This window comes from Aulonocara sp. 'chitande type north' Nkhata Bay, linkage group LG18 (assembly GCF_057382095.1).
Source record: "Aulonocara sp. 'chitande type north' Nkhata Bay isolate Kocher_YH1m ecotype deep benthic linkage group LG18, A_spYH_male_GT1.1, whole genome shotgun sequence".
Classification (NCBI taxonomy): Eukaryota; Metazoa; Chordata; class Actinopteri; order Cichliformes; family Cichlidae; genus Aulonocara; species Aulonocara sp. 'chitande type north' Nkhata Bay.
This window is the reverse complement of record NC_141361.1, coordinates 19,972,071-19,993,079: the sequence shown is the minus strand read 5'-3', so window position 1 is coordinate 19,993,079 and position 21,009 is coordinate 19,972,071. Positions and strand designations below refer to the sequence as shown.

The window sequence follows — 21,009 nt, the reverse complement described above, 5'->3', positions numbered from 1 at the left end:
CTGGATTGATTAAGATACGATGAGTTCATTTGTAGAGCTGTAAGCTTTGAAAAATGACAAATACAGTGTCACTTTCTGAAAAGCAATATCACAGTCATTCAAAACACATTTGGAAGATGCACGCATACACACAGAAATACACATAACACTCCATTACTGTAGAGTACATCGGTCTCAAGTGGAGCTCTCTGCTGGTGCCACTCCTTTATCTGCAGTCATCTGGGAAGACTAGACATAAAATAACCTGACAGCTCAGATCAGCGTTTTGCTCACATAAACAAACGTAAACACAAAGTGAAGCAATCGGATACACTCACACACTGACAAACACAATCTGGGCCACTGGCTGCCAGCAGAGGACGCTGTCCCTGCCTTTGACATTGAGACAGTCCTTGGTGTCTGGAGGTCGTTGCTCAGATCAGACACATTTAATTCTTCTCTTTGGGCTTCATTTATAAAGCATACAAGTTGCATGCAGGTAGCATGGTGTGAGCAGAAAAACACTCAAAATGAGCCTTTTAGAAAATCTTACTGTGACATGTAAATGATCTATTCTGTAAGGAAAGTCTAGTTTTTTAATGCAAATGATGTTTTTGTTGGTTATGTGGGGGTGTTACTCTCTAAGACGTTTATCAGCCTCAGTTCTGAGTTTTTGTCCTGATCACTGCCAGGCTGGGACTGTTAAACTGAGGAACTTTTATCGGATGTAAAAGTCCGACACCATCAGGAATACTATCAGGAAACCATAAATATGTAGGACCTTTTTTCTCCATCTTTTGTAGCTGCTGTGCTGTACTTCAAGAACTCGTCGCTTTCACACGACTTTAACGCTCAGTGGAGAGCTGAAATCACAGTTTTAGGGGTGCGCACACACACGATTCACTATAGTTAATCACTACATTGGTCTGACCTTCAGGCACTACCTGCACAGTTTCTCCTTGCAAGCCTGAGTCTGAAGAGGGAGTATCAAACATTCAGCCTTACAAAGAGTTCTGCAGAGTCCAGCAGGAGAGAAGGACGGTTTTATTCTTAATCACAAAGTATTGTTGTAGCAGATCATGAGCTGACCGTGTTTGTCCAAACTCTGAAGTCTAAATCATTGTCAGTTTTAAAAACATTACCCACACTACACCATACCGATGTGTTTCTATGATTTTTTAAATCCAGGCTTTCTGAAGGTCTTTCAAACTTCTTATATTGACATTGGCGGTTTTGTTCACTCCAGTTCTTGTAGCTGACCATTTTCAGAGGAATTTTTTTGTTTTGTTTTGTTAAGCCACTCAACACTGACCTATGAATCATTCAAGGATAAAAAGGCACCAAACTCAAGGGACGAACAAGTGTTGTATCTACACGTAGCAGACAACTTAAAAAGCACCATTGTATCTTCAGGCAGCAGTGCGGGATCATTGTGACAGAGAAGGGAACAAAAGGCAGCAAACATCCAAAGAAGAGCTCCGAATGTCCTTCAAGAAGCCTGGAGAACTATTCCTGAAGACTACTTGAAGAAATTACAAGAAAGCTTGCCTAAGAGAGTTCAGGCTATGTTGAAGAATAAATATGGTCATACCAAATATTGACTTTCAAGCTTGTTAGAAGTATACAAACTCTGTTTTTGCATGATATACTGTATTTCCAGGCACGTTTGCACGTTTTAATAAATTGCTGCACCTTTTTCCCATTTTCCCAACAAAATACAAAGAAATGAGGACTGCCTCAAGACTTTTGCACAGTACTGTACAACAGTAGCTTGTACTGCAGTGTCTTTGTGACTTGAAGTCACTGTTGTGAACTAGTGATACATAAATATCATTTAGATAAACTGAATAGGTGAAAATAGAAAAACTGGAACATTTTGTAGAAACCGTTTTACTGGTCTGGCCCACCTAAAATCAAATTTGTCTGTACGTGGTTTATGAATCAATATGTGGGTTAGGGGTTAAAAGAGTGATCGTCACTTACACTGGCACTTTGCACAAGGGTCCTTCTCATATTCCAGAAGATCAGCACGACTACGAATGCTGGCGTTCCTCCTCATGCCACCGCCATCCCGCACCCCTCCATCACGTAGGCGCGCCGCCTCCTCCTTGGCAAACACACCCAGCTCCTGGGTGTACCGCCCATACATCTGAATAGATGAAAGGAAAAAGTTTTTACACTGGCAGTAACAGAGGAAGGCAGTGTAGAAAATGTCAGTGTGATACAGCATGTTTTCCACTTTAAAAATTAATACTGTGTTGGGTCACAATAATACATTCAGCGTAAACATGCAAAGGTTCAAGCTCTGAGTAAACAGACCCAGCTGTGGAAAATTCACTGACTGCAAATAGAAACTCCATTCACAGCTTTCCTCTTTAATTCTCCTTTAGAAATAAATAAAAAAAATCACTCAGCTTTGACTCAGCAGTCGTGTAATGACTTCTTTTCAGACAGATGAGCAGACAATAAGCTCCACATGTCAGCTCCCAGCTGATTAACTCTGCAGGGCTGGCACACAATTGACTACTAACAATGAGAGGCGGTGTTCATAGCGAACTACACACAATCAATCACATATAAAGACTGCATCCCAGCCATAGATGTGGTTGTTGTAGATTTGGCCAGTGTGTAGTTAGTTATTAACACCATAATGAAGTTTTTCAAGCTGCTGTTTAGTGTTGTGGTTGTTTGTGTTTGTTGTGTTACTGCGCAGCATTCCTGGAAGATTCCTCTGCAGAAACCTCAAACTTCTCATTCTTTTCAGTGGTTTCAACAACAGTCAAATGTCCCTCCAACTGCAGCTCCTCTTGATAAATGCCTGGTAGAGGAGGCTCAGAAGCTCCGGTGTGGGACTCCAGATTTGACCCCTGAACAATGTGAAAAAATGAACTGCTGCTTTGATGGGCTACGGTGCTACTATGGGAAAACAGGTATTTATGCTTCGGTGAGGTTTCTTTTCCTGTTGGTGGACATGTGAAACTGAGCAGACCTTCACCCATCTATTGTCTTGTCTCCCAGTGACTGTGCAGTGTACCAGGGATGGCCAGTTTGTGGTGGTTGTGGCTAGAGATGCCACCCTGCCACCTATAGAGCTGGACTCAATCGACCTGCTGGAGACTGACGATGTCTTCTGTACCTCTGTCGACAGCACCTCTGCCTTTGCCATCTTTCAGTTCCCTGTGACAGCATGTGGCACCACAGTTACGGTAGGTGGAGGGTTATCTAGACAGTTTTTAATATGAAAATACAATCTGATTGGATTCATCACTTGAACATAGTCATATTTTTTTCCCCTCTTCCCACAGGAGGAGGATGGTTTTGTTGTTTATGAAAACCACATGTCGTCTTCATATGAAGTAGGAGTTGGCCTAAAAGGCTCAATCACCAGGGACAGCCATTTTGAGTGAGTCTGTCAAATGGGAATTGAGTCATTAATTGGCAAATTCTGAACACAATGACAACACAAAAGCACTGATTATTTATTTTTGAGTCAACTCTATATAAAACCCCCTTTAGCTTCATGTATTGTAAACTTTTCTCCTTTGGCAGCTGCGATGTAAATGTACTGTTTCTAAAGCACTGCCAGTCAAATTTTGTTTAAATGTGCTGTAAATAAAATGACGGCCATCCCTAAAAGGTTCATACTTCTGATAGTGTATGTTTAAGGTATAATTTCCAAAAAGCTTAAGCAGTTCAGTGGGTACATGTTGGACTTGAAAGAGAACCTGTCGATCCTATTGGACTAATATCTAGAACCAGTGCCTCTGTTGTCGTGCCACACTACAAAGCAATTAGCCTGTAGTTGATTTCCATTCATTCTATGATTTAACTCTTAAAGGGACTGAAACTTAAGTAGGCCTTTGACTGCTTAAATAGCACAAAGTTGTGCTCTGCCGACAGGCTACTGTTCCAGTGTCGGTACTCCGGCACAGCCACAGAGGCTCTCATCCTGGAGGTGAGCCCTGTTCCTCCTCCCGTACCGGTTGCTGCTGCAGGACCTCTCAGAGTGGAGCTCAGACTGGGAAGTGGACAGTGCCGCACAAAAGGATGTGTGGAGGGTGAGTGACACAACCCCTAAGAAGCAGTACAGAAATGAACTTGTATGCACTAAAACTATTACTCTACTTGCAGAAGTGGCAGCGTACAGCTCCTTCTATGCCCCGTCAGACTACCCAATCACCAAAGTGTTACGGGAACCCGTCTATGTTGAGGTGCGCATCTTGGCAAGGTCCGACCCAAATATCATTCTGAACTTGGAGCACTGCTGGGCCACTTCCAATCCAAATCCTGACAGCCTGCCACAGTGGGACCTTCTGTTTAATGGGTATATAAAAGCAATCAGATACAACTTTGTACAGTTTTTGTATTTTGTGCTAAGGTGGATTCTTCTTGGCTGCAGGTGTCCATACCATGATGACAAATTCCTGACCACAGTGGTTCATGTGGACAGCTCCTCTGGGCTTCAGTACCCGACGCACCACAAACGTTTTGTCATAAAGATGTTTACATTTGTGGATCCAAACGACTTCTTTCCACAGCAAGACCGGGTACAGCAGAGCTTATTTAAATTGGGTTCCCTTCACAGAAACTGTTTTCTTGACCAATGTACTTTTTTTTTTTTTTTTTTTTAAAAAAGGTGTTCGTCCACTGCACCACAGCTGTTTGCTATCCAACCAGCATGGACTCTTGTGAGCAGTACTGTCATCGACAGCGTGAGTATCTTGATTGTAGTCTAATACTTAAACTGCCTGGCATTCTGCCCTAAGTTTACAGAACTGCAGCTTTATGCAAGTTTAGCAAAACTTTCCAGAGCTTTTACACTTCAAGAAGGCAGATCGCACTGAAATTGGCATTTGCAAGCTTAAATCAAAGGTAGAAAGGCTTCCCCCTGGAAGAGCTGAAATGGCATCTAGAATTTTTAGCTTTACATATTCACTTATGCACTTCTGTAAGATTTTCTTTTTCAGCACTTAAAGGAAAAAATGCCTGCCTTGCAGGAAGAGCAGTATCTGCAGCAAGGAAAGTTTCCCAGAGCCAGAGGGGCCTAGTCTCAAGTGGTGAAGTGATCCTGACTGAGAAGACCACAGCAGCACTGAACGCTAAACTGAAAGGATGACCTTCCACTGGCACGCCATTTCTGGCTGTCATTTTTAATAAAAAGCTTGTTAAAAGCTCATGCTGAACAACTGGGTTTTGTCTCAAATCACTGCTTGAAGGTGACTAACTTTCGCTGAGGTAGATATTCTACAAAGTCAAGCCAGTAACATGATGAAGGTGCCACCCTGTTTTCCTGATTCTTGCTGACAAGGCAGCAAGATTGCATTACAACTAGATGCTTGGAAAATCTATACTGAAATGTACAATAGCATTGTATAACACAGCAGATTTGCTTTCAGTAGTGAAAAACTGCATGTCAGGAAATGTGCTTGACTAGCAACATTAGATGTAGAGTATTAAGATTTGAGGAGGTTTTTTTTTTTTTTTTTTGTTTTCTCTCCTCCTACCATGTCTCATTAAGATGAGACTCATGATTCCTCAAGACCTGCTGGTAGGCTTCTTGTAGATTTCTCTATGCTACAACCTGCAACATCTCTCCTCCACTGCTCTATGCACCACCTCCCTTTTTGTGTCCCACTCAACTCCTCCTCTCATTGAGATGGGCATCACGACTCCTCCAGACTGTCTTTCTGCTCGCATGAACAGGAGGTGCAGAGGGAAAGCAGAGCAGCTGTATAGGTTCAGTCTGACGTGCAGAGAACTATGCTGTCAGATGTCCATCTTACTCTATTTTGTATTTTTTTTTTAAAAACCTAACCTGCTGGAAATCAAACATGATGCTGCTATGTATCATATTCAGGCAGGACTGCATTTAAGTACTGCTGCAAAATTCTCAGAGGAACTGGCCCATTGGATGGCGAGCAGTAACAGCTGCTGTGTGGATATAAACAGAGTGGAAAATGTTTTGCCACTGGTTAAAAATGCTGTCGGGTTGATAGATTAAAAATAGGTGCAGTGTGGAATGCTAAATGTTAGAAAAACAAGGGGTGGGTGGGGGGCAGTTATGATGAAAACTATTATTTGGGGTGAAAATGGAACTGTTCATGTAAATCAATTTCTGTCCTTAATGAGAAACTCCAGCTAATGAAAGCTTTCATTTTGATAAAATACAGGATGTAAGATTGTTTTGAAAATTCATTTCCATCTGTTTCTATCGAATGAGATTAACGCTGTTCAGTCTGGAAAGTGCAATGAAGAAAAATATTCAAAAAAAACCTCGTATTCAGGTTTTGTGACACAACTTCACATCAATCTCAGCATGTCCTACAATCATGCAATAATGACATGCACGTTTTTCTCAGTCTGCATTTCAAGATCATTGGGGTGATTTGGTGTTCTGTATTATTATTTGTTTTATCATTGTAATATTTTTTCAGATAATTCTGCTTTATGAAAATGTTCCAAAAGAGTGAGGCCTTACAGACAGACAGGGGGAGGGCTTCTCTGAGAGCTGACCAATTTTAAACTACAGGGGGCTCCACCTGACTCCACTCACTAGTGGTTTAAGTGGCATGCATGACTCCGTTTCCAACTGTGAGCGGAGCGGATAATAAAGATTAAATATCTACTACTCTAGCCTTAACTGTGGGGGAGAGACACTTGAATAATATACCTTGTACTAGCATCACATAACTTTTTGTTTTTACTTGGCTAGCCGAAAAGCCTAGCGTGTCCAACTCTGCACTCTGTGACATGAATGGGTCGAGTCTGTATTTGGGTTTTTTTGTTGGTGTCAGCCACAGGTGAATGTACTGGGAAGGTAAATCCTTTTCAGCAACTTAACTGGAGGAACTGCAGTTTCTGCCAATTCCATATTTGCTACTTTGTTCAGCTCTGGAGGCTGGTGCTTGATTGTGACACATGAATTGTTCTTTTGGCTTTTACAATTCTTCAGTGTCCTTTGATAAGGAAGCAGCAGTGCTGTGAATCATAGCTGAGGTGCCAATGATGCTCTCAGTTACCAGCGAGAGAAACCCCACTGCTAAAAGCTTCTGATCTGCTCAGTGACGATGGAGACTTAATATTTGTTCATGCATGTGCTGAACACCTGCACTAGAAACCTCTAAAAGAACAAAGCATGAGTGTAAAGAAACAATGTGCTGCAAAAACTGACAAAATGGGGGCGGTGTGGACAGCTTCAATTTAATGTAATCAAAAAGAATCAGGGGTGTCCAGTCCAGTCCGCACACCAAAGCGTCCATGGGCAAAATACTGAACCCCGAGTTGCTGTGTACATCAGAGTATGAATCTTAGACATAAAGCATTTAGACACAGAAGATAGAAGATAAAATTCAAATAGATTAGTACCTCCCAAATTAAATGACTCATATCAGTCAAAGTCTAAAGATCTTGACCAGAAAAGTAGCGTCTCCATGTTAATCACTACACTCAGAAACTCAATTCTCTCTGACTTTTATAAGGTGGCAAATAAATTTTCATGCACCCACATGGTTGCACACAAATCCGCCATGAGCATCAGACAAACTCCCACTGGGAGTATAAACAGGGCCTGTTAGTGCTTCTTACTTCGGCCTGTGTGAAACCAATCACAGGCCATCTGGAGCACGGCCCCCTGGTGAGAGCAGCAGGTGGGACCCTGTGGGTTAAATGAGCTGTTATCTGTAACCAGCTTAACTCCTACATGGCTAACCTCTGTATCTACATCAGTCGGTTAGCATCCCACACTTGAACCCTTTAAAACCAGTTCGGCTCCTGCTTCCTGCTGATTGGTATTGACTGGTTTCTCATTGATCACAGTGCTCACAGAGAGAAAGAAGGCACGTCTCCAATGAATAAGGTGGTGTCAGTTAATTGGTTAAATAGCAGCAAAAGCCTGAGTGGAGCGGAGTAGTCAGAGGCAACTATCATGGCTGTTATGTCATATTAAAAAGTTGTTTTTTTAAACATGAACACACTCTGAACTAAAAAAACAAAACACACACCTATGATTGTAACAGAAAATCATTTATTTTAAAAGAACAGAATAGTGTTACATTTACTAATTTTTACTATTTTAAATATAACAAACACGGCTAACCAGCAGTTAGGCTGCATATATCCCATGCAGCAGATTCCTGCCTTCAGATACTGCCCTCCTCTATTTTCTGCCTCTTCTTCCTCTGTCCTTATCACAATAAAAGCAACATACCTCAAATTAAACATTATTACTATTGTATTAAAATTTAGAGTGATGCAATGAATTAAAAACAAAATTAGACGTTTTTCCCCACAAATACTCCAGCAGCAGCTTCTGATGTCAACTAGTGAGGAGACACTCAGTACTGACATTTCAATGCTGTGTCGAGTTCACAAAGTGCAGATGTTTCAAAAAAAACTGCTCCAAACTCACGTCACATCACCAGAGCTCAGTGAGGTTTTTTTCACCACGGTTTTGACAGGTAGCTTACCTGCTGCTACTAGGCTTGACTGACAGAGTGTAGAGCAAACTTGATGACACCGCAAACTCCCAGAAAGCTTAAAAGCCATCATCATCACTAGCAGAAACCACAGCAAGAGACAGTTTGTGGGAATTTTTTTGACAGCCGGGTTAGAGAAGCTCATTTTACCCACAATGCAACTGGTGATCCTGCTGTAGAGGTCAAAAGATACCTCACTAATCATTTGTTCCAAGGGCATATGATCGAAACAGCATTTTGAGACAGTAATCCATGCCTTTGTTACTTCTAGGCTGGATTATTGTAACGCACTTTATTTTGGGGTTAGTGATGCGTCCATTAGGCGCCTGCAGGTTGTGCAAAATGCTGCAGCACGTCTCTTAACTGGAACAAAAAAGTTTGAGCACATTACCCCAATTTTAATTTCACTCCACTGGCTACCTGTACATTTTAGGATTGTTTTTAAAATTCTCTTATTTGCTTTTAAATCTCTTAATGGCCTGCCCCCCCCCCTACCTCTCGGAGCTACTACAACCATATACACTTCCCCGTTCCCTTAGGCCCGCCAATCAGCAGCTCCTTGAGGTACCAAAAACTAAGTATAAATCTAAAGGTGATCGTGCTTTTGCTGTAGTTGCTCCAAAGTTGTGGAATGATCTACCCTTGCATGTTAGGCAGGCCTCTTCTCTCTCTGAATTTAAAAGTCGTCTTAAAACATATTTATTCGCTGAAGCCTTTGGCATTGATTAGAGGGGTTGACTCAATTTGTTTTGACATGTTTCAATTTATTTTAGTTTTTTAGTTATTTATTTTATCTTATCTCATTTTAATTTTCTTTACTTATGCTTTTAGCATGTACAGCACTTTGTGAACTCTGGTTTTATGTTAAAGTGCTTTATAAATAAAGGTGGTATGGTATGGTATGGTATTAGTTTATTGGCAAGTGGATTTGTGGTATATCCATGACTTTCATCTCAGCAAAAACTACAAAATTCCTGTGTAGACTTGCAACAACTCAGTTATGTGACTTAATTTGCTAAGAGAGAAGTGAAAAACAGAAAATGAAATTTTGAATAAAAATCTGCACATATGACAAATGAAGACATTAGACATATTTTACTTGATTTTCTCTTATTGATCTTCATTTTCAGTCAGCACAATGACTCATTCATTCACACTTCAATCCACCGCACAGGACACATCTTCCACAAGGACTACGTTTAGCATACCTACAAAGAAAACGTTCATTCCCACAAAACCTGTGTGGTTATCACAACAAACATAGTGGCATTTTGTCAGGGTACTGGGTCTGTGACCCAGTGTTTTGTGTTTGTTGGTTAATTTATATTCCTTCATTATTGTTATTCAAGGTTTGGGGTCTTTTTAATGTTTTTTGCTCATGTTTATTTGTAGTTCCTAGGATTTAGGTTTCTGTTACTTTGCCTTTCCTGTGTTCCACGTCTAGTCACTCTTGTCTCCATGTTCCCTCTGTCTCCCCAGTCAGTCATGTCTCTGTGTCACGTCTGTCTTTGTGATTGTCACCTGTTTTATTTTGATAGTCCCTGTCCTGTGTGCAGTGCATCTAGTTTTGCTTCCTCTTGTCTCATTATGTCTGATTAGTCCCAGCTGTGTTTCCCTCCTGTTTCCCATTCCCTCGTTACTCCCTTTTGTATTTAAGCCCTGTGTTTTCCTTTGCCCTTTGTTGTGTCATACCGCCTTATGTGCTTTAAGTCTCTTCATGGTTCTGGTTTCTAGCTTTGTTCTGTACTACTTTCCTGGTGTTTTTTGTTCTTAGTTTCTTACTCAGGGTTTTGGGTTGTTTTGGTTTTTTTTAGTTTTTTTTTATGGAGAAGTTTTCCCAGCGAATAAAGCTGCCGTTCTAAGTTTACCTTTTTCGTGTTGAGTCCTGTATTTGGACCCACTTCCTGCCTGCCACAGCACAGCCAAAATGTAACAATAGCAAAAGACGCCAGCAGGTGTCTCTGTGGAGAAGGGTTCGAAAACGAAAACTCTATATCAGGGGTGTCAAACTTAAATACACAGTGGGCCAAAATTCAAAACTGGAACAAAGTCGCGGGCTAACATTAATATTTATTGAAGATCTAGATAAAAGAATGAATCTTTTCTTATTGACTCAAACAAGTTTTGCTGAAAAACTGAATATGGAACAAGCAAAGCTTAATACTAAACAATATATATATATTAGCTGTATAATACCAGTAGGCCAGCTCTAATAGTAATTTGGTATTGGCTTCGCGGGCCAAATGCAATTAGGCTGCGGGCCAAATTTGGCCCGCGGGCCAGAGTTTGACACCTATGCTCTATATGATTCACGCATAATCCTGAACATTTCTGGGTTTCACAAAGCCTTCACTAATATTAACTGGCAGCAATAGGGTTAATGATTAAGGGTTAATTTGGCTATCCCAATTGCACTTGGTTCTACCTGGAACCTTTAAAAGACACTTGGGATGCCTGGCAATCTCCTGACCTGAACCCGCACTTCAAATATTTCATTTCAGGTAAAAGTTGAAAGTTTTATTTTCTATTGGCTTAACCAAACCTGGCAGCCCAAATAAGTATTTTGATTTCTGGATGAGACCTTCACCAGTATCTTCACCAGCACAAAACACCAATGACTAAAACATCACAATGGAGTCCAATGTTTACTCTATTGCATACTTTTGGTCGCAAACAGTTTCTATTCGTGCATCCATAGATGCCTGTTTTATGTTCCACTGTGTTCACCAGCCTGACACTATGTCTGTGCACTTGAGTTTTTGACTGATTTCAGCTGCCACTCCCGTTTATGGTAAAGAACACAAAACGTTGAGGGCATGACTCAATGTAGTCCTTTGCAAAGCTGGTTCATGTGATGACACTTGGTAGATTTGCTTCTATCAGCAACAGATTGAAACTTTGTTTAAAAATTTCAGTAGAAAGTGAAAACAGAATTTTACTGTCTAGTATCCATAATATCACGATGTGCTGACAATGTGCCAGTAAGCCTGCAGCACCGATTTAAGACATTCTCCCATCAATGTGAAGAAAGTTTGTAAGCGGAAAACACTCATTCCTTTTTTGGCATGTATTCACCATAGATTCTTTTCAATGAGTTTATGCAATATTACATTTATTCCCATTCAGAGTGCAGGAATTTTTCACCAAGCCCTTGGTGATTTGAATTGATTAGGGGAGAGTTAGACCACTGCAGCAAAATGGCTTAAAGTCTTGGCTCTGTGGTCTCGTGTGTGTGTGACCGCCCTTTTGCTATTGAGCCCAGTTAATCGTGGCACTGTCATCTTAAACATCTGAGTGTCATCAGGGGGGAAAGAAATGTCCACTGATGGAGGAAAACCTGGTCATTCAGTATGTTTCAGGTAGTCAGCTGACCTAATTTTTTGCACCCATCATGTAGCTGAACTACATACCTAAACAACTGAAACAACCTCTGATCAAACACCGGCCCTACAGACAGGAGCTGACTATCCTGATGCACCTTCATTCTGGAAGAGGATAAATCTGGACTCATCGAACCACGTGACCTTTTTCCATTTATCCAGAGTTCAATCTTTACGCTCCCTAGCAAACTGAAGACCTTTTGCTTTCCAAATTAGCGTCACCGATAATTAATTTAGTCCCAGTCCCCAGAGTTCTCTTTGGACTGTGCATGTGGAAATGTTCTTACTTTCGCTATTAAATATGAACACCAGTTGTACTGTTTTTCTAGAAACATTTAAGTAATCAATCACGACGACTCATGAGGTTTTGTTTCTTAACGTCTTCGAAGGTAATGTTTCTCCACTATCCTTCCTGGTTTTAGTAATGTGTTGGACAGTTCTTAATCCAGCTTTAGTTTCAATAATCTCTCTAGTTGTTTTTTTCCTTAAAGAAAACCAATAATTTGATGCTTCTGACACATAGGAACATCTTTTTCATAACCACAGAATATGTAATGAGAATGAAATGCGAAGCTACACACTGCATCAGTTAAGCTTAAAACCCTGTTATCAGCCAAAACAGTAATCACTGTAGTAATTATCTAATTACTACATAATCCAGGTGGTGACTTTTTTTAGCCAATTATACACAACAAAATCACCCATTAGCACTTGACTTGTGTGGCCTGACCGTAAGCGAGCATCGACAAACCTATTGTTAGTTTTACAGTTGATTTTTATAATCAGCATTAAATTTGTTAATTAATTTTTGGCTTCACCTGAAATTTAATCACCTGTGAATGGTTGTAAAAAAAAAAAAAAAGCCCAAATCTGTCCTCTGAGTTACCCTAAACTGATTAACACTACAAGCAGCAAAGTTATTATACAGCCAGGCATGGTTAGCTATACTGAAATGCTGCTCTAGCACTCATGAACATCATATTTGGACTCGTGTGTGTCTGCGAACATGAATAAATGCGCTTCGTTGAGCTTTACAGTATTAAAGCAATGCTGCTAAAAAACTGAAGCCTCCTCAACTTTGATCAGTCCCTCATCGCGTCCATCACACAGCAGCAAGTGTTGGCTTCAGTCTGTAGCTTTATAATGCCCACGTCCTTTCAAATGTCTAGTAGTCAGTCTATTTTGGCAGTGTGAGCACAGCTTTTCAAATCAAGCCACCAACATTTTAACAAGAAGCGAGGACCACTTGTCCTGCGACATTCTACTGCGTAAGACCCCCTACTTTACTGTTACACCACACTCTCCCGCTCGACCCCCTACTTTACTGTTACACCACACTCTCCCGCCTTTCTAAGTCCGACCATGTGCGAGTCCAGAACAACAGATTAACTAAAACGTCCTATATGATTCAGCAATTATCAGGAGCGCTGCGAGACAATTTATTCACCATGAGGCGACACCAAGGACAAATATTTGACGCTGTAATGATGAAGGCTGGAACATCAAAAAACTTCCATCCTTGCTGCTTTTTATTAACACATATTCATGGAGTGATTTTAATTTCTTCTGTTGTGAATGACGGATGTTTTAGACCCTTAAACTCCTACATACCGACAAGGCCATGTGATTACTTAAGCGCATGCTGAGTGTGTATTGATGAGAGCAGGAGAACAACAAGAGGACTAAAGCACTCGAGCTAATCTGGACCCTGCAGCCTCCAGGGACAGGAAAATTGAATTAGAGGAGGAAGTGACACATTCAACTCACTCGACTGTCTACATTTGCATTCAGGCAGGTAGCGGAGGCTGCTTTTAGGATAGTTAACCGTGAGTCAGAGCTCCACGCAGCAGAAAACCTTTTTGTAGTCGAGCAGACTTGTGCACACGTGTGAGGAAAAAAATTACAAAATACACTTCAGTCACACCGGTGGGAAAGCAGAACACGGGATGGGAGACAGCCGAAGGACTGAGAGAGACTCAAACATCAACATACTTATTTAAGAGAGGTGTTTTTGTTTTTTGCATATGCAACTAAATGTTAAGCATTTAAATTTGATTTGTGCAATTCAAACTGTTAAAAGATACTTTTAATCAACAATGTGTGTACATTCTTTTTGTCGTTAATGGTGTTTTATACTTAAAAGCTTCTGTATATGTAGTTGACGTCATGCACACGTTGCTTAAGAGTTGAACGTGATACAACCTCAGGTCGCTAAGGACAAATATGGATTCCCTAGTGAGTGATTATTGGAGGTGAAAAACTGTCACCAGGTGAAATTGGTGCCAAAGCGGGTGCTGCACCTAAAACCTCCTCAGCAGCCAACAGATTGCTGCAGTCACCTGTAGTTTGTACGGAGGACCTTGCAAACTACTAGCTGAGTGGAAACGCGAAACGGAGTATGTTCCCCTTCAAAATAAAAGCTGTGCTTTACTGCTGCAACAAGCATGTTTCAAATGGTTACCATTTCCGTTTGGAGTCACATGTTTCGCATTTTCACTACCGCTAGGACGGAGCCATTTAATTTGAATGAAACTTTCTTGATGGCTCTGCTCTTGTAGAATAACTGGAGACCAAAACAACATACTCCATGCAAACTACAGGTGATACGTGTCAATCTTGTACTGATCAAACCAGTTGCAACCAGTCACAAAACACAATTTCCCTCACGACCAGTTGTACGATATCTTCAGGCAAACCGTAATATTGTTGCCAGGGGGTTACTGGCCTGTGTGACTGAGGCCTTATTCACTTGACCTTACATTGTCACCGTGAATGTAACATTTCCAAAACGACGGACAAGTCAGCATCATGTGGTTAGCAGTCAGGTGTCTGCAAAAATTCAATACTGCACTGTGTTTCATATATTATTTTCCCCAATGCCTCTCGTTCATCTGTTCATGGTGTACGCACACACACACACACACACACACACACACACACACACACACACACACACGATCCATCCAATTGGAATCATCTGGTTCCCTCGGGCCTCTCTCATATTGAACTGTCAATCCTGCAAACTTCGGTACCTCTTCAGCCAAGCCTTGATGTTGTTATTTATTTGAACTTTATTCATTTTGCTCTTTTAGATTTGATTGAAGTTCAACCCTGCAGTGACTCGACTGATTAGTCTATCAACAGATGCCTAAATGTCAGAAAATGCTGATTTCCTTTGTGTTATATGAGTCTAAATATCTTTGGGTTTTGAACTTTCAGGGGATGAAAAAGCAGGTTTTTGATTTGAATATTAGAAATCATGGAGATAATTCATATTTAGTCATGAAAATATTGCTTGAAGCTATTACTACATCCATAGATCGTACCCGTACCTGTCACAAAGGTTTTTTTTAACCTGCCAGCTCTCTACTATAAAATCTGTATGACATTTGACGGCACTAATATAAGAACAGAGCAGTAACAGCTCAGTGATTTCACAGCAAGCAAGTGTTTGTCATGTGTGCCGCCTCCTGTACGTTCCACACAGGCGGCAATCTCTCCTAAGCCGAAAGGAAAAGGAATATATTACCAGTGACATGGGGAGTTGCAGTAGGGAGAAAATCAGGAAGTGTAAGGAAAGAGAGCAGTGGGATGACGTTAAGACAAAAAATATCCAGGTGGCCTGGAATCAGAGCTGAGGACCTGTCGTACACCCTAATCACCCACCCGTCAGCACAGTTACACATTTAGCCTGATATTGTGCTTTCAGTATTGCTCAACAGTATACAGTATAAATTAGTTAAATTAGTTAGCCACATCAACCAACTATGCCGTTATTATCATAGGATAAATGTATATTGCCTCTGACATTGACCTTTACTGCATTTTTAGTTACTGAGCACATTTACTCGTCCACCGCTTTGTTTTACACGTTGCTAATCATGAATTTTGGTTTGTCAACATTTCACTATTTGAGTTTTAAGTCACTGTCCCCTGCATCCACTTTGAAGTTGTTCCACAGAGCATGTAACCATTTAAACATTTTTAATGGCTACTATGCATTTCTTTTAATGGATACCATTTAGCTCATGAACACAGTACAATGAGCACGGGCTATTTTAAGAAGCGCCTAAAATTAGATTTTCTTCTGTCTACAGTCTCTGCAGTGGCCTGTTCAATTGTGTGCAGGTAACAGCACTATTTGGAAGTGACAGGACCTGAAATGGACTCGAGCCAGCGTCTGTGTGGGAGAACGAACAGAATGCTGACTAAGAGCAACTAAACCCCCCTGAAGAGACAGCGCTTTTATGTGTGTGTATGTGTGTGTGTGTGTGTGCAAAAACAACAGAGAAAGAGGCTGAAAATATATGAATATAAATGTACACAGTGTTTGAATCCTGAAGAGATCTCATCATAGAGCGCAAAGGCAACTTTTGAAGCTAGCTGCACCAAATGGCACTGAGAGAAATGGTAACACTTTTGTTAATTCCAAAAGGCAGAAATCCTTCAGAGTGACACAAGTAAACTGCAAGCAGCATGTTCATATTTACCAACCCAACTGGTCTGTGACACTTTGCACCAAACAATACAAAAGAAAGAAGAGAGGCAATAGACTCGCACTGGTGAGTCCAGTTTTCTGTAGACAGAGCGCCTGCTCGCTGCTGATCTAGAGGCAATCTGTGCATACTAACAGGCTATGAAAATAGTGTGTTAGCACCGTATTTGTATGGATGCATGTATGAAAAAGATGCACGTAAGTTGGGTTTTTGTATTAAATAAAGGAACATTTTTGAGAAAATCTCCATAATCTATACAAGAATTTGAAATCCACATGCTAAAATTCGGTCTCGCTGGGAAAATATCAAATGGATTTCTTTCCTGGTGTGCCACTGTGTGCTCTCTTTACATAAAAATGCAGTAATGTTGCTTTATATAGTCAGCGTCCACACACACACACACACACACACGCTGAAAGTGATTTTAAAATAGCAAGAATTGGATCGCTAAAAGGCACAAATAAAAAAAAACACCTTGTGTAGACTTCCATACATTTTTACATACATTTACATACACATACATTTCAACATGTGTACAGTAGGTGCTGTATATTTCTGTGGCACTGCAGTGCTCTGGTGGTGGTGTTGGTGGTGATAGTGCCGGTGGAGCGCGGCTGGCTTCTCCTTCTCAACTGGATGAGGACTTTGATCCTTGCAGCAGTGGAATGTAAAAGCCTCCTGCTGCGGGAAGGACACGAACGGGCTGTTGCTGACATCTGCTCTGACAACGACTTCACCACGCACTCGTTTAAGACTGTGTACGTAGGCAGACATATGCGTAGGTGCAGTGCATACCCTCCCACACAAACACACACTCACGTATAATCACAAACTAACTGCACATGCAGGACCTATAGAGCAAACTTGCCCACGCTTCTGAAAAGAGAAAACACACGCAAACCCAATGACACATTCAGACCTCCCACACCTCTGAGAAAGGCCTTTGAAAAAGCTTCAGATGGAAGCGGCAACACCTCGACAACCAAGTCACCACAACACCGTCTGTCTCTTTTCTTTTCAGTCTCTGACCTGCCTCTTCTTCACTTTACCTGCTCCGTTCCTCCGTCCCACGAGACAGCGGGGAGGCAGAAAGCCGCCGCACGCCGTCCCAGCATGCCACTGCACCTGACAGTTGTAGAAGCCAGTGACCCATGCACCAAATTGTTGTTTGCTTTCAAACTGTCACACGCAGATTCCTCCTGCAGAAAACAACCGCTACTGCCTAAAATGATCAAATTCATTCATGCTTCCTTCTTGTGAAAGTCTCAATGGTTATTAATAACTTCTTTTTCTCAGTTTTTGCTCTTCTCTTTGGATAATAAGCTCAGAGACATCGGTGAAGACTGTGAATTCCTTCCAAAGCAATTTCCAAGAGCTAGGGTTTTGTGCAGCATCGGTGCACAATATATCAGTGGGTATTATTTACATCTCAGAAGTCAGTTTACTTTAGGGGTGGCTCTAATAAGAAATGCAAACATGGCCATCTGCAATGTAATTGTATCAATTATTCAGTTGTTAGTACCATTTATATGACAAGTTTGTAATACCCAGCACAGCTTTTCTTAATGGATTGTCACAGCAGCGCTGAGAGGCTGTAAAAGCTCCAGCTCCAACAGCAGTAATAAATTAAAGGGGTTTTTTTTGTCTCATTGTCTTGTAAAAACTGCTGCTCGGTGTATTAAAAGATTTTTGCCAGTATAGTGTAAATACAGGAGGGGAAAGCCTTTTTTTGGACTACAATACGTGTAAATGAAGGGATGGTGTTTCTGTGCTTCCTCATCCGGCAGAAGTTATCAAACAGATCTCCATATCGCTCTATCTGCTCCGTGTCATCTGCTCAGTCCTGCTACAGCACCCGTGTTCCTCTGCTGCCAAAATCCAAGCATTACTGAAAATCCTCTGAATCTTGCTGATGGCAAACAATAAAACACAAAAGATCCTTTTGTCAACATTAGAATCCAATTTTAGACTGCAGCCACACTTTGAAGAAACACTGCGAGCCTTTACTTATCAGATTTTTTTATTTGTATCCATCTCTCAGTTTTCCCCGGGAGAAGCACAGATGTTTCACCTGCACGAAAGTATGTGATGAATAGCGCTGCCACTTTGTACCTATAGGAAGCATTACGAGACACACTGCACCATGGCAAGCATGTGGAGAAACACACATATCTATTTTTGGGGTAATGGACTGCTGTACGGGGAGTGAATGATAAAGCCATTGATCGCAGTCCTATGGCCAGAGGAGGTTCTGGGGATAGATGGCACGTTCCAATCCTCAGAGACACCGACTGCCATTTTACATTACTATTGATCTAAGGTACACGGCACGGCATCGATCCCCCACACAAACAAGAACAGCAAAAACACCTCTGTACCACTTAACACCTATGCCGCTGCACGAACACAGACTGACCAACAGATCTCAAGTCCACATGTGCAAATCCACGCGAGACAAAAAAACATGTCACCAGAAGCTAAAAGACAACTGCACACCAAGGCTCACAAATCAGTGAAGGGTGACACTTTAATCCACTGCTTTGCCTGACTGACTCCCTGCCAATCTGTCTGTCTCTCTCGTTCCCTTTATCTGAATATCACTGTTTCAAGTGCTCCAGGGTATCACTGTCAGCCAAGTGAAATGACATAAGTGAGGAAAACTAGTGCACGAGGAAATTAATATTCAGAAACACTCCACTTTTAGTTCATATGTGCAAGGGGCCACTCTCACAGACAGGAGGGCTGAGAGGAAGATAAAAGAGGGGAGGGTGGGGGCATTACTGGGGACACCAAGATGTGCAGGAGAAATGGAGAAGATAAGAAAATACAGGACATGATTGGAATACAAAAGCACCCAGCAGGCTCTGATGTGCATTTCAAGGTTATTAACATCTAAATAATAAGCAATTAGGACACATATGAGGTTAATATAGATAGGCAAACATGAGATTCTGCAAGCCGAACTAATTAATCTTACGTGGTTTGGTGACATCGGAATTGATTGGGATTAATTAGGAGGGTCGGTGCAGGCAGAGGCTGAGAGTGATGCAACACCTGTGGATCAAGGTGAATGACTGGAGAGCAGCGAGTGACGTTACATATCACAGGAGGGAGAGCACACCGAAACCCTTTCTTCATATTTTAAAAGAAAAAAATAGATATCTTATTTGGTTTTGTATAGAAATGTTGGACACAGGAGCTGCACACTCTCCTGCTATTCTCATCCAGGACACGGCTGAACAGGCACCAGCTGCGCCCGTCCTCCAGTCAAACAAGCATCCATGAAAGCCCTCCACACGACTCAAACCGAGATCTGTGAAACTCACCAAAGTTTGCTGGTACTGAAGCGTCCTGTTTTCGGCCTTGTCCTTCACCATTGCGGCAATATCCCCATTGAAGACCCCCACAAAAAAGAAATCCGAGACTCTCAGGAGTCGCCCGCTAATCAGTCTGTGGAGGAGGAGGAGGAGGAAGACTCTGTGCTGCCGCCTGCCATCTCGTGTGCAGAGAGTAACAGGTTTCTTTATCGTAAGACCTCCTGCATGGTGCAAAGCGAGGTGGGTGCACCGGATTGAGAGCCACGGCCGGCTGTAGCGTCACAGCAGCGCTGGTGAGGCTGGACTGCATACACCGCCTCCCTCCTCCACTCTCACTGTGCTGCCGCTGCCGCTGCTGTCTGTCTCTCTTTGGACTTACTGGACTTGAGGATGTTCGCATTTTATTCTGCTTTATTTTTTCGTGCTTTAGTGCGAGGGCGTCAGGTAGCCTGCGGCTCTGCCGAGATTGTTTCGGACAAACATCATGGACGACCCAGCTCTCCTTTGCTCCTGATTTGAGTCATCACTGGATTGATCAAGTGTGATGAGTAATGTAGTGGGCTTAGCTTTATGGCTCAATGAGTGTCAGAAAGAAGTCCTTACAATATCCCAGCAGGGCTGTCAGGACGAGGTGTTGTGACAAAAAAGTCATTTTTGGTGTTTTGTTGTTTTTTGTTTTGTTTTTTAAAACGGTTAATGTCCTTGTATATTTTTTTTATATTTTGGGGTTAATAGGCTGTAACCAATCGAATTTTTGAAGGTGTTATACACATTTGAGTCAAATAAGTGATGCCCAACCCAGCAGGAATTCTGGCTCCAGCAGATTGGAAGGTTGGTGAGAAGGTGACAGCTGTTGGTGTGATTATTTGGAAATGGAAGAAACATATAAATGATCCAGAGAAGGTTTAGGAGAAAGTCAGATGAAACCACAATCAAGCTGTTTGGCATCTGCTCGATCCTCCGTGTTGTTTATGACCCAAAGAGCAGCATCCCCACATCAAGCACAGAGGTGGAAACATTCTGCTGTATGGCTGTTTGTCTGCTAAGGTTACAGAGCGACTTTGTTACATTGAGGGGACAAAGGACAGAGCCATGTACAACAGTGTTCATTTTACTGACCAATAATTTTGATCAGTTTTTATCAATGACCTTTTCTTCTGATAAAAACAAGACGATAACTAAATAAAAACAAATGCACCAGCACAAAAACTGGGATGGAAATGTACTGACATTTGTGTCAATGAATAAAAACAAGATGAAACTTTTCTGGAGAGATGAAATCCAATCAGAATTAATTAACTAGTGTACAAAAGCGGGATGAGTGTGAAAGTGGTCTGGTCAGAGGTAATCTCCAGGTTAGGTA

At 41.6% G+C, this 21,009-nt stretch overlaps 2 protein-coding genes across 5 annotated transcripts in view; one reads left to right on the top strand and one right to left on the bottom strand.

Moving 5' to 3' along the window:
* Nucleotides 1-21,009, bottom strand: part of clcn2a (chloride channel, voltage-sensitive 2a) — a 62,688-nt gene that overhangs the window by 37,203 nt on the left and 4,476 nt on the right. For 3 of the 4 annotated variants that reach the window (XM_086272614.1, XM_086272615.1, XM_086272616.1), the window contains exons 1-2: nucleotides 19,656-20,013; nucleotides 1,963-2,128 (exon numbers count right to left, since the gene is read on the bottom strand). In XM_086272614.1, coding sequence (XP_086128740.1) covers nucleotides 1,963-2,128; nucleotides 19,656-19,706 — 217 coding nt within the window. In that variant the 5' untranslated portion in view covers nucleotides 19,707-20,013. Of the gene's footprint in view, nucleotides 1-1,962; nucleotides 2,129-19,655; nucleotides 20,014-21,009 lie in introns of those variants that run through there. The other variant, XM_086272617.1, reaches the window with a different exon arrangement.
* LOC147308416 (zona pellucida sperm-binding protein 4-like) lies at nucleotides 2,570-5,165 on the top strand. Its single transcript, XM_086271375.1, has 8 exons — nucleotides 2,570-2,909; nucleotides 2,998-3,185; nucleotides 3,285-3,382; nucleotides 3,880-4,037; nucleotides 4,111-4,303; nucleotides 4,379-4,526; nucleotides 4,616-4,691; nucleotides 4,977-5,165. The coding sequence occupies exons 1-8, from the start codon at nucleotides 2,630-2,632 to the stop codon at nucleotides 5,093-5,095; spliced, it is 1,260 nt and encodes a 419-aa protein (XP_086127501.1). The 5' UTR covers nucleotides 2,570-2,629; the 3' UTR covers nucleotides 5,096-5,165.

Excerpts from the sequence above, each read along its gene's own strand:
- LOC147308416 (XM_086271375.1), top strand. The coding sequence starts at position 2,630 with ATGAAGTTTTTCAAGCTGCTGTTTAGTGTTGTGGTTGTTTGTGTTTGT. Across the intron at positions 3,383-3,879 it reads ACCAGGGACAGCCATTTTGA|GCTACTGTTCCAGTGTCGGT; the intron begins GTGAGTCTGTCA and ends CTCTGCCGACAG. Across the intron at positions 4,527-4,615 it reads TCTTTCCACAGCAAGACCGG|GTGTTCGTCCACTGCACCAC; the intron begins GTACAGCAGAGC and ends TTTTTAAAAAAG.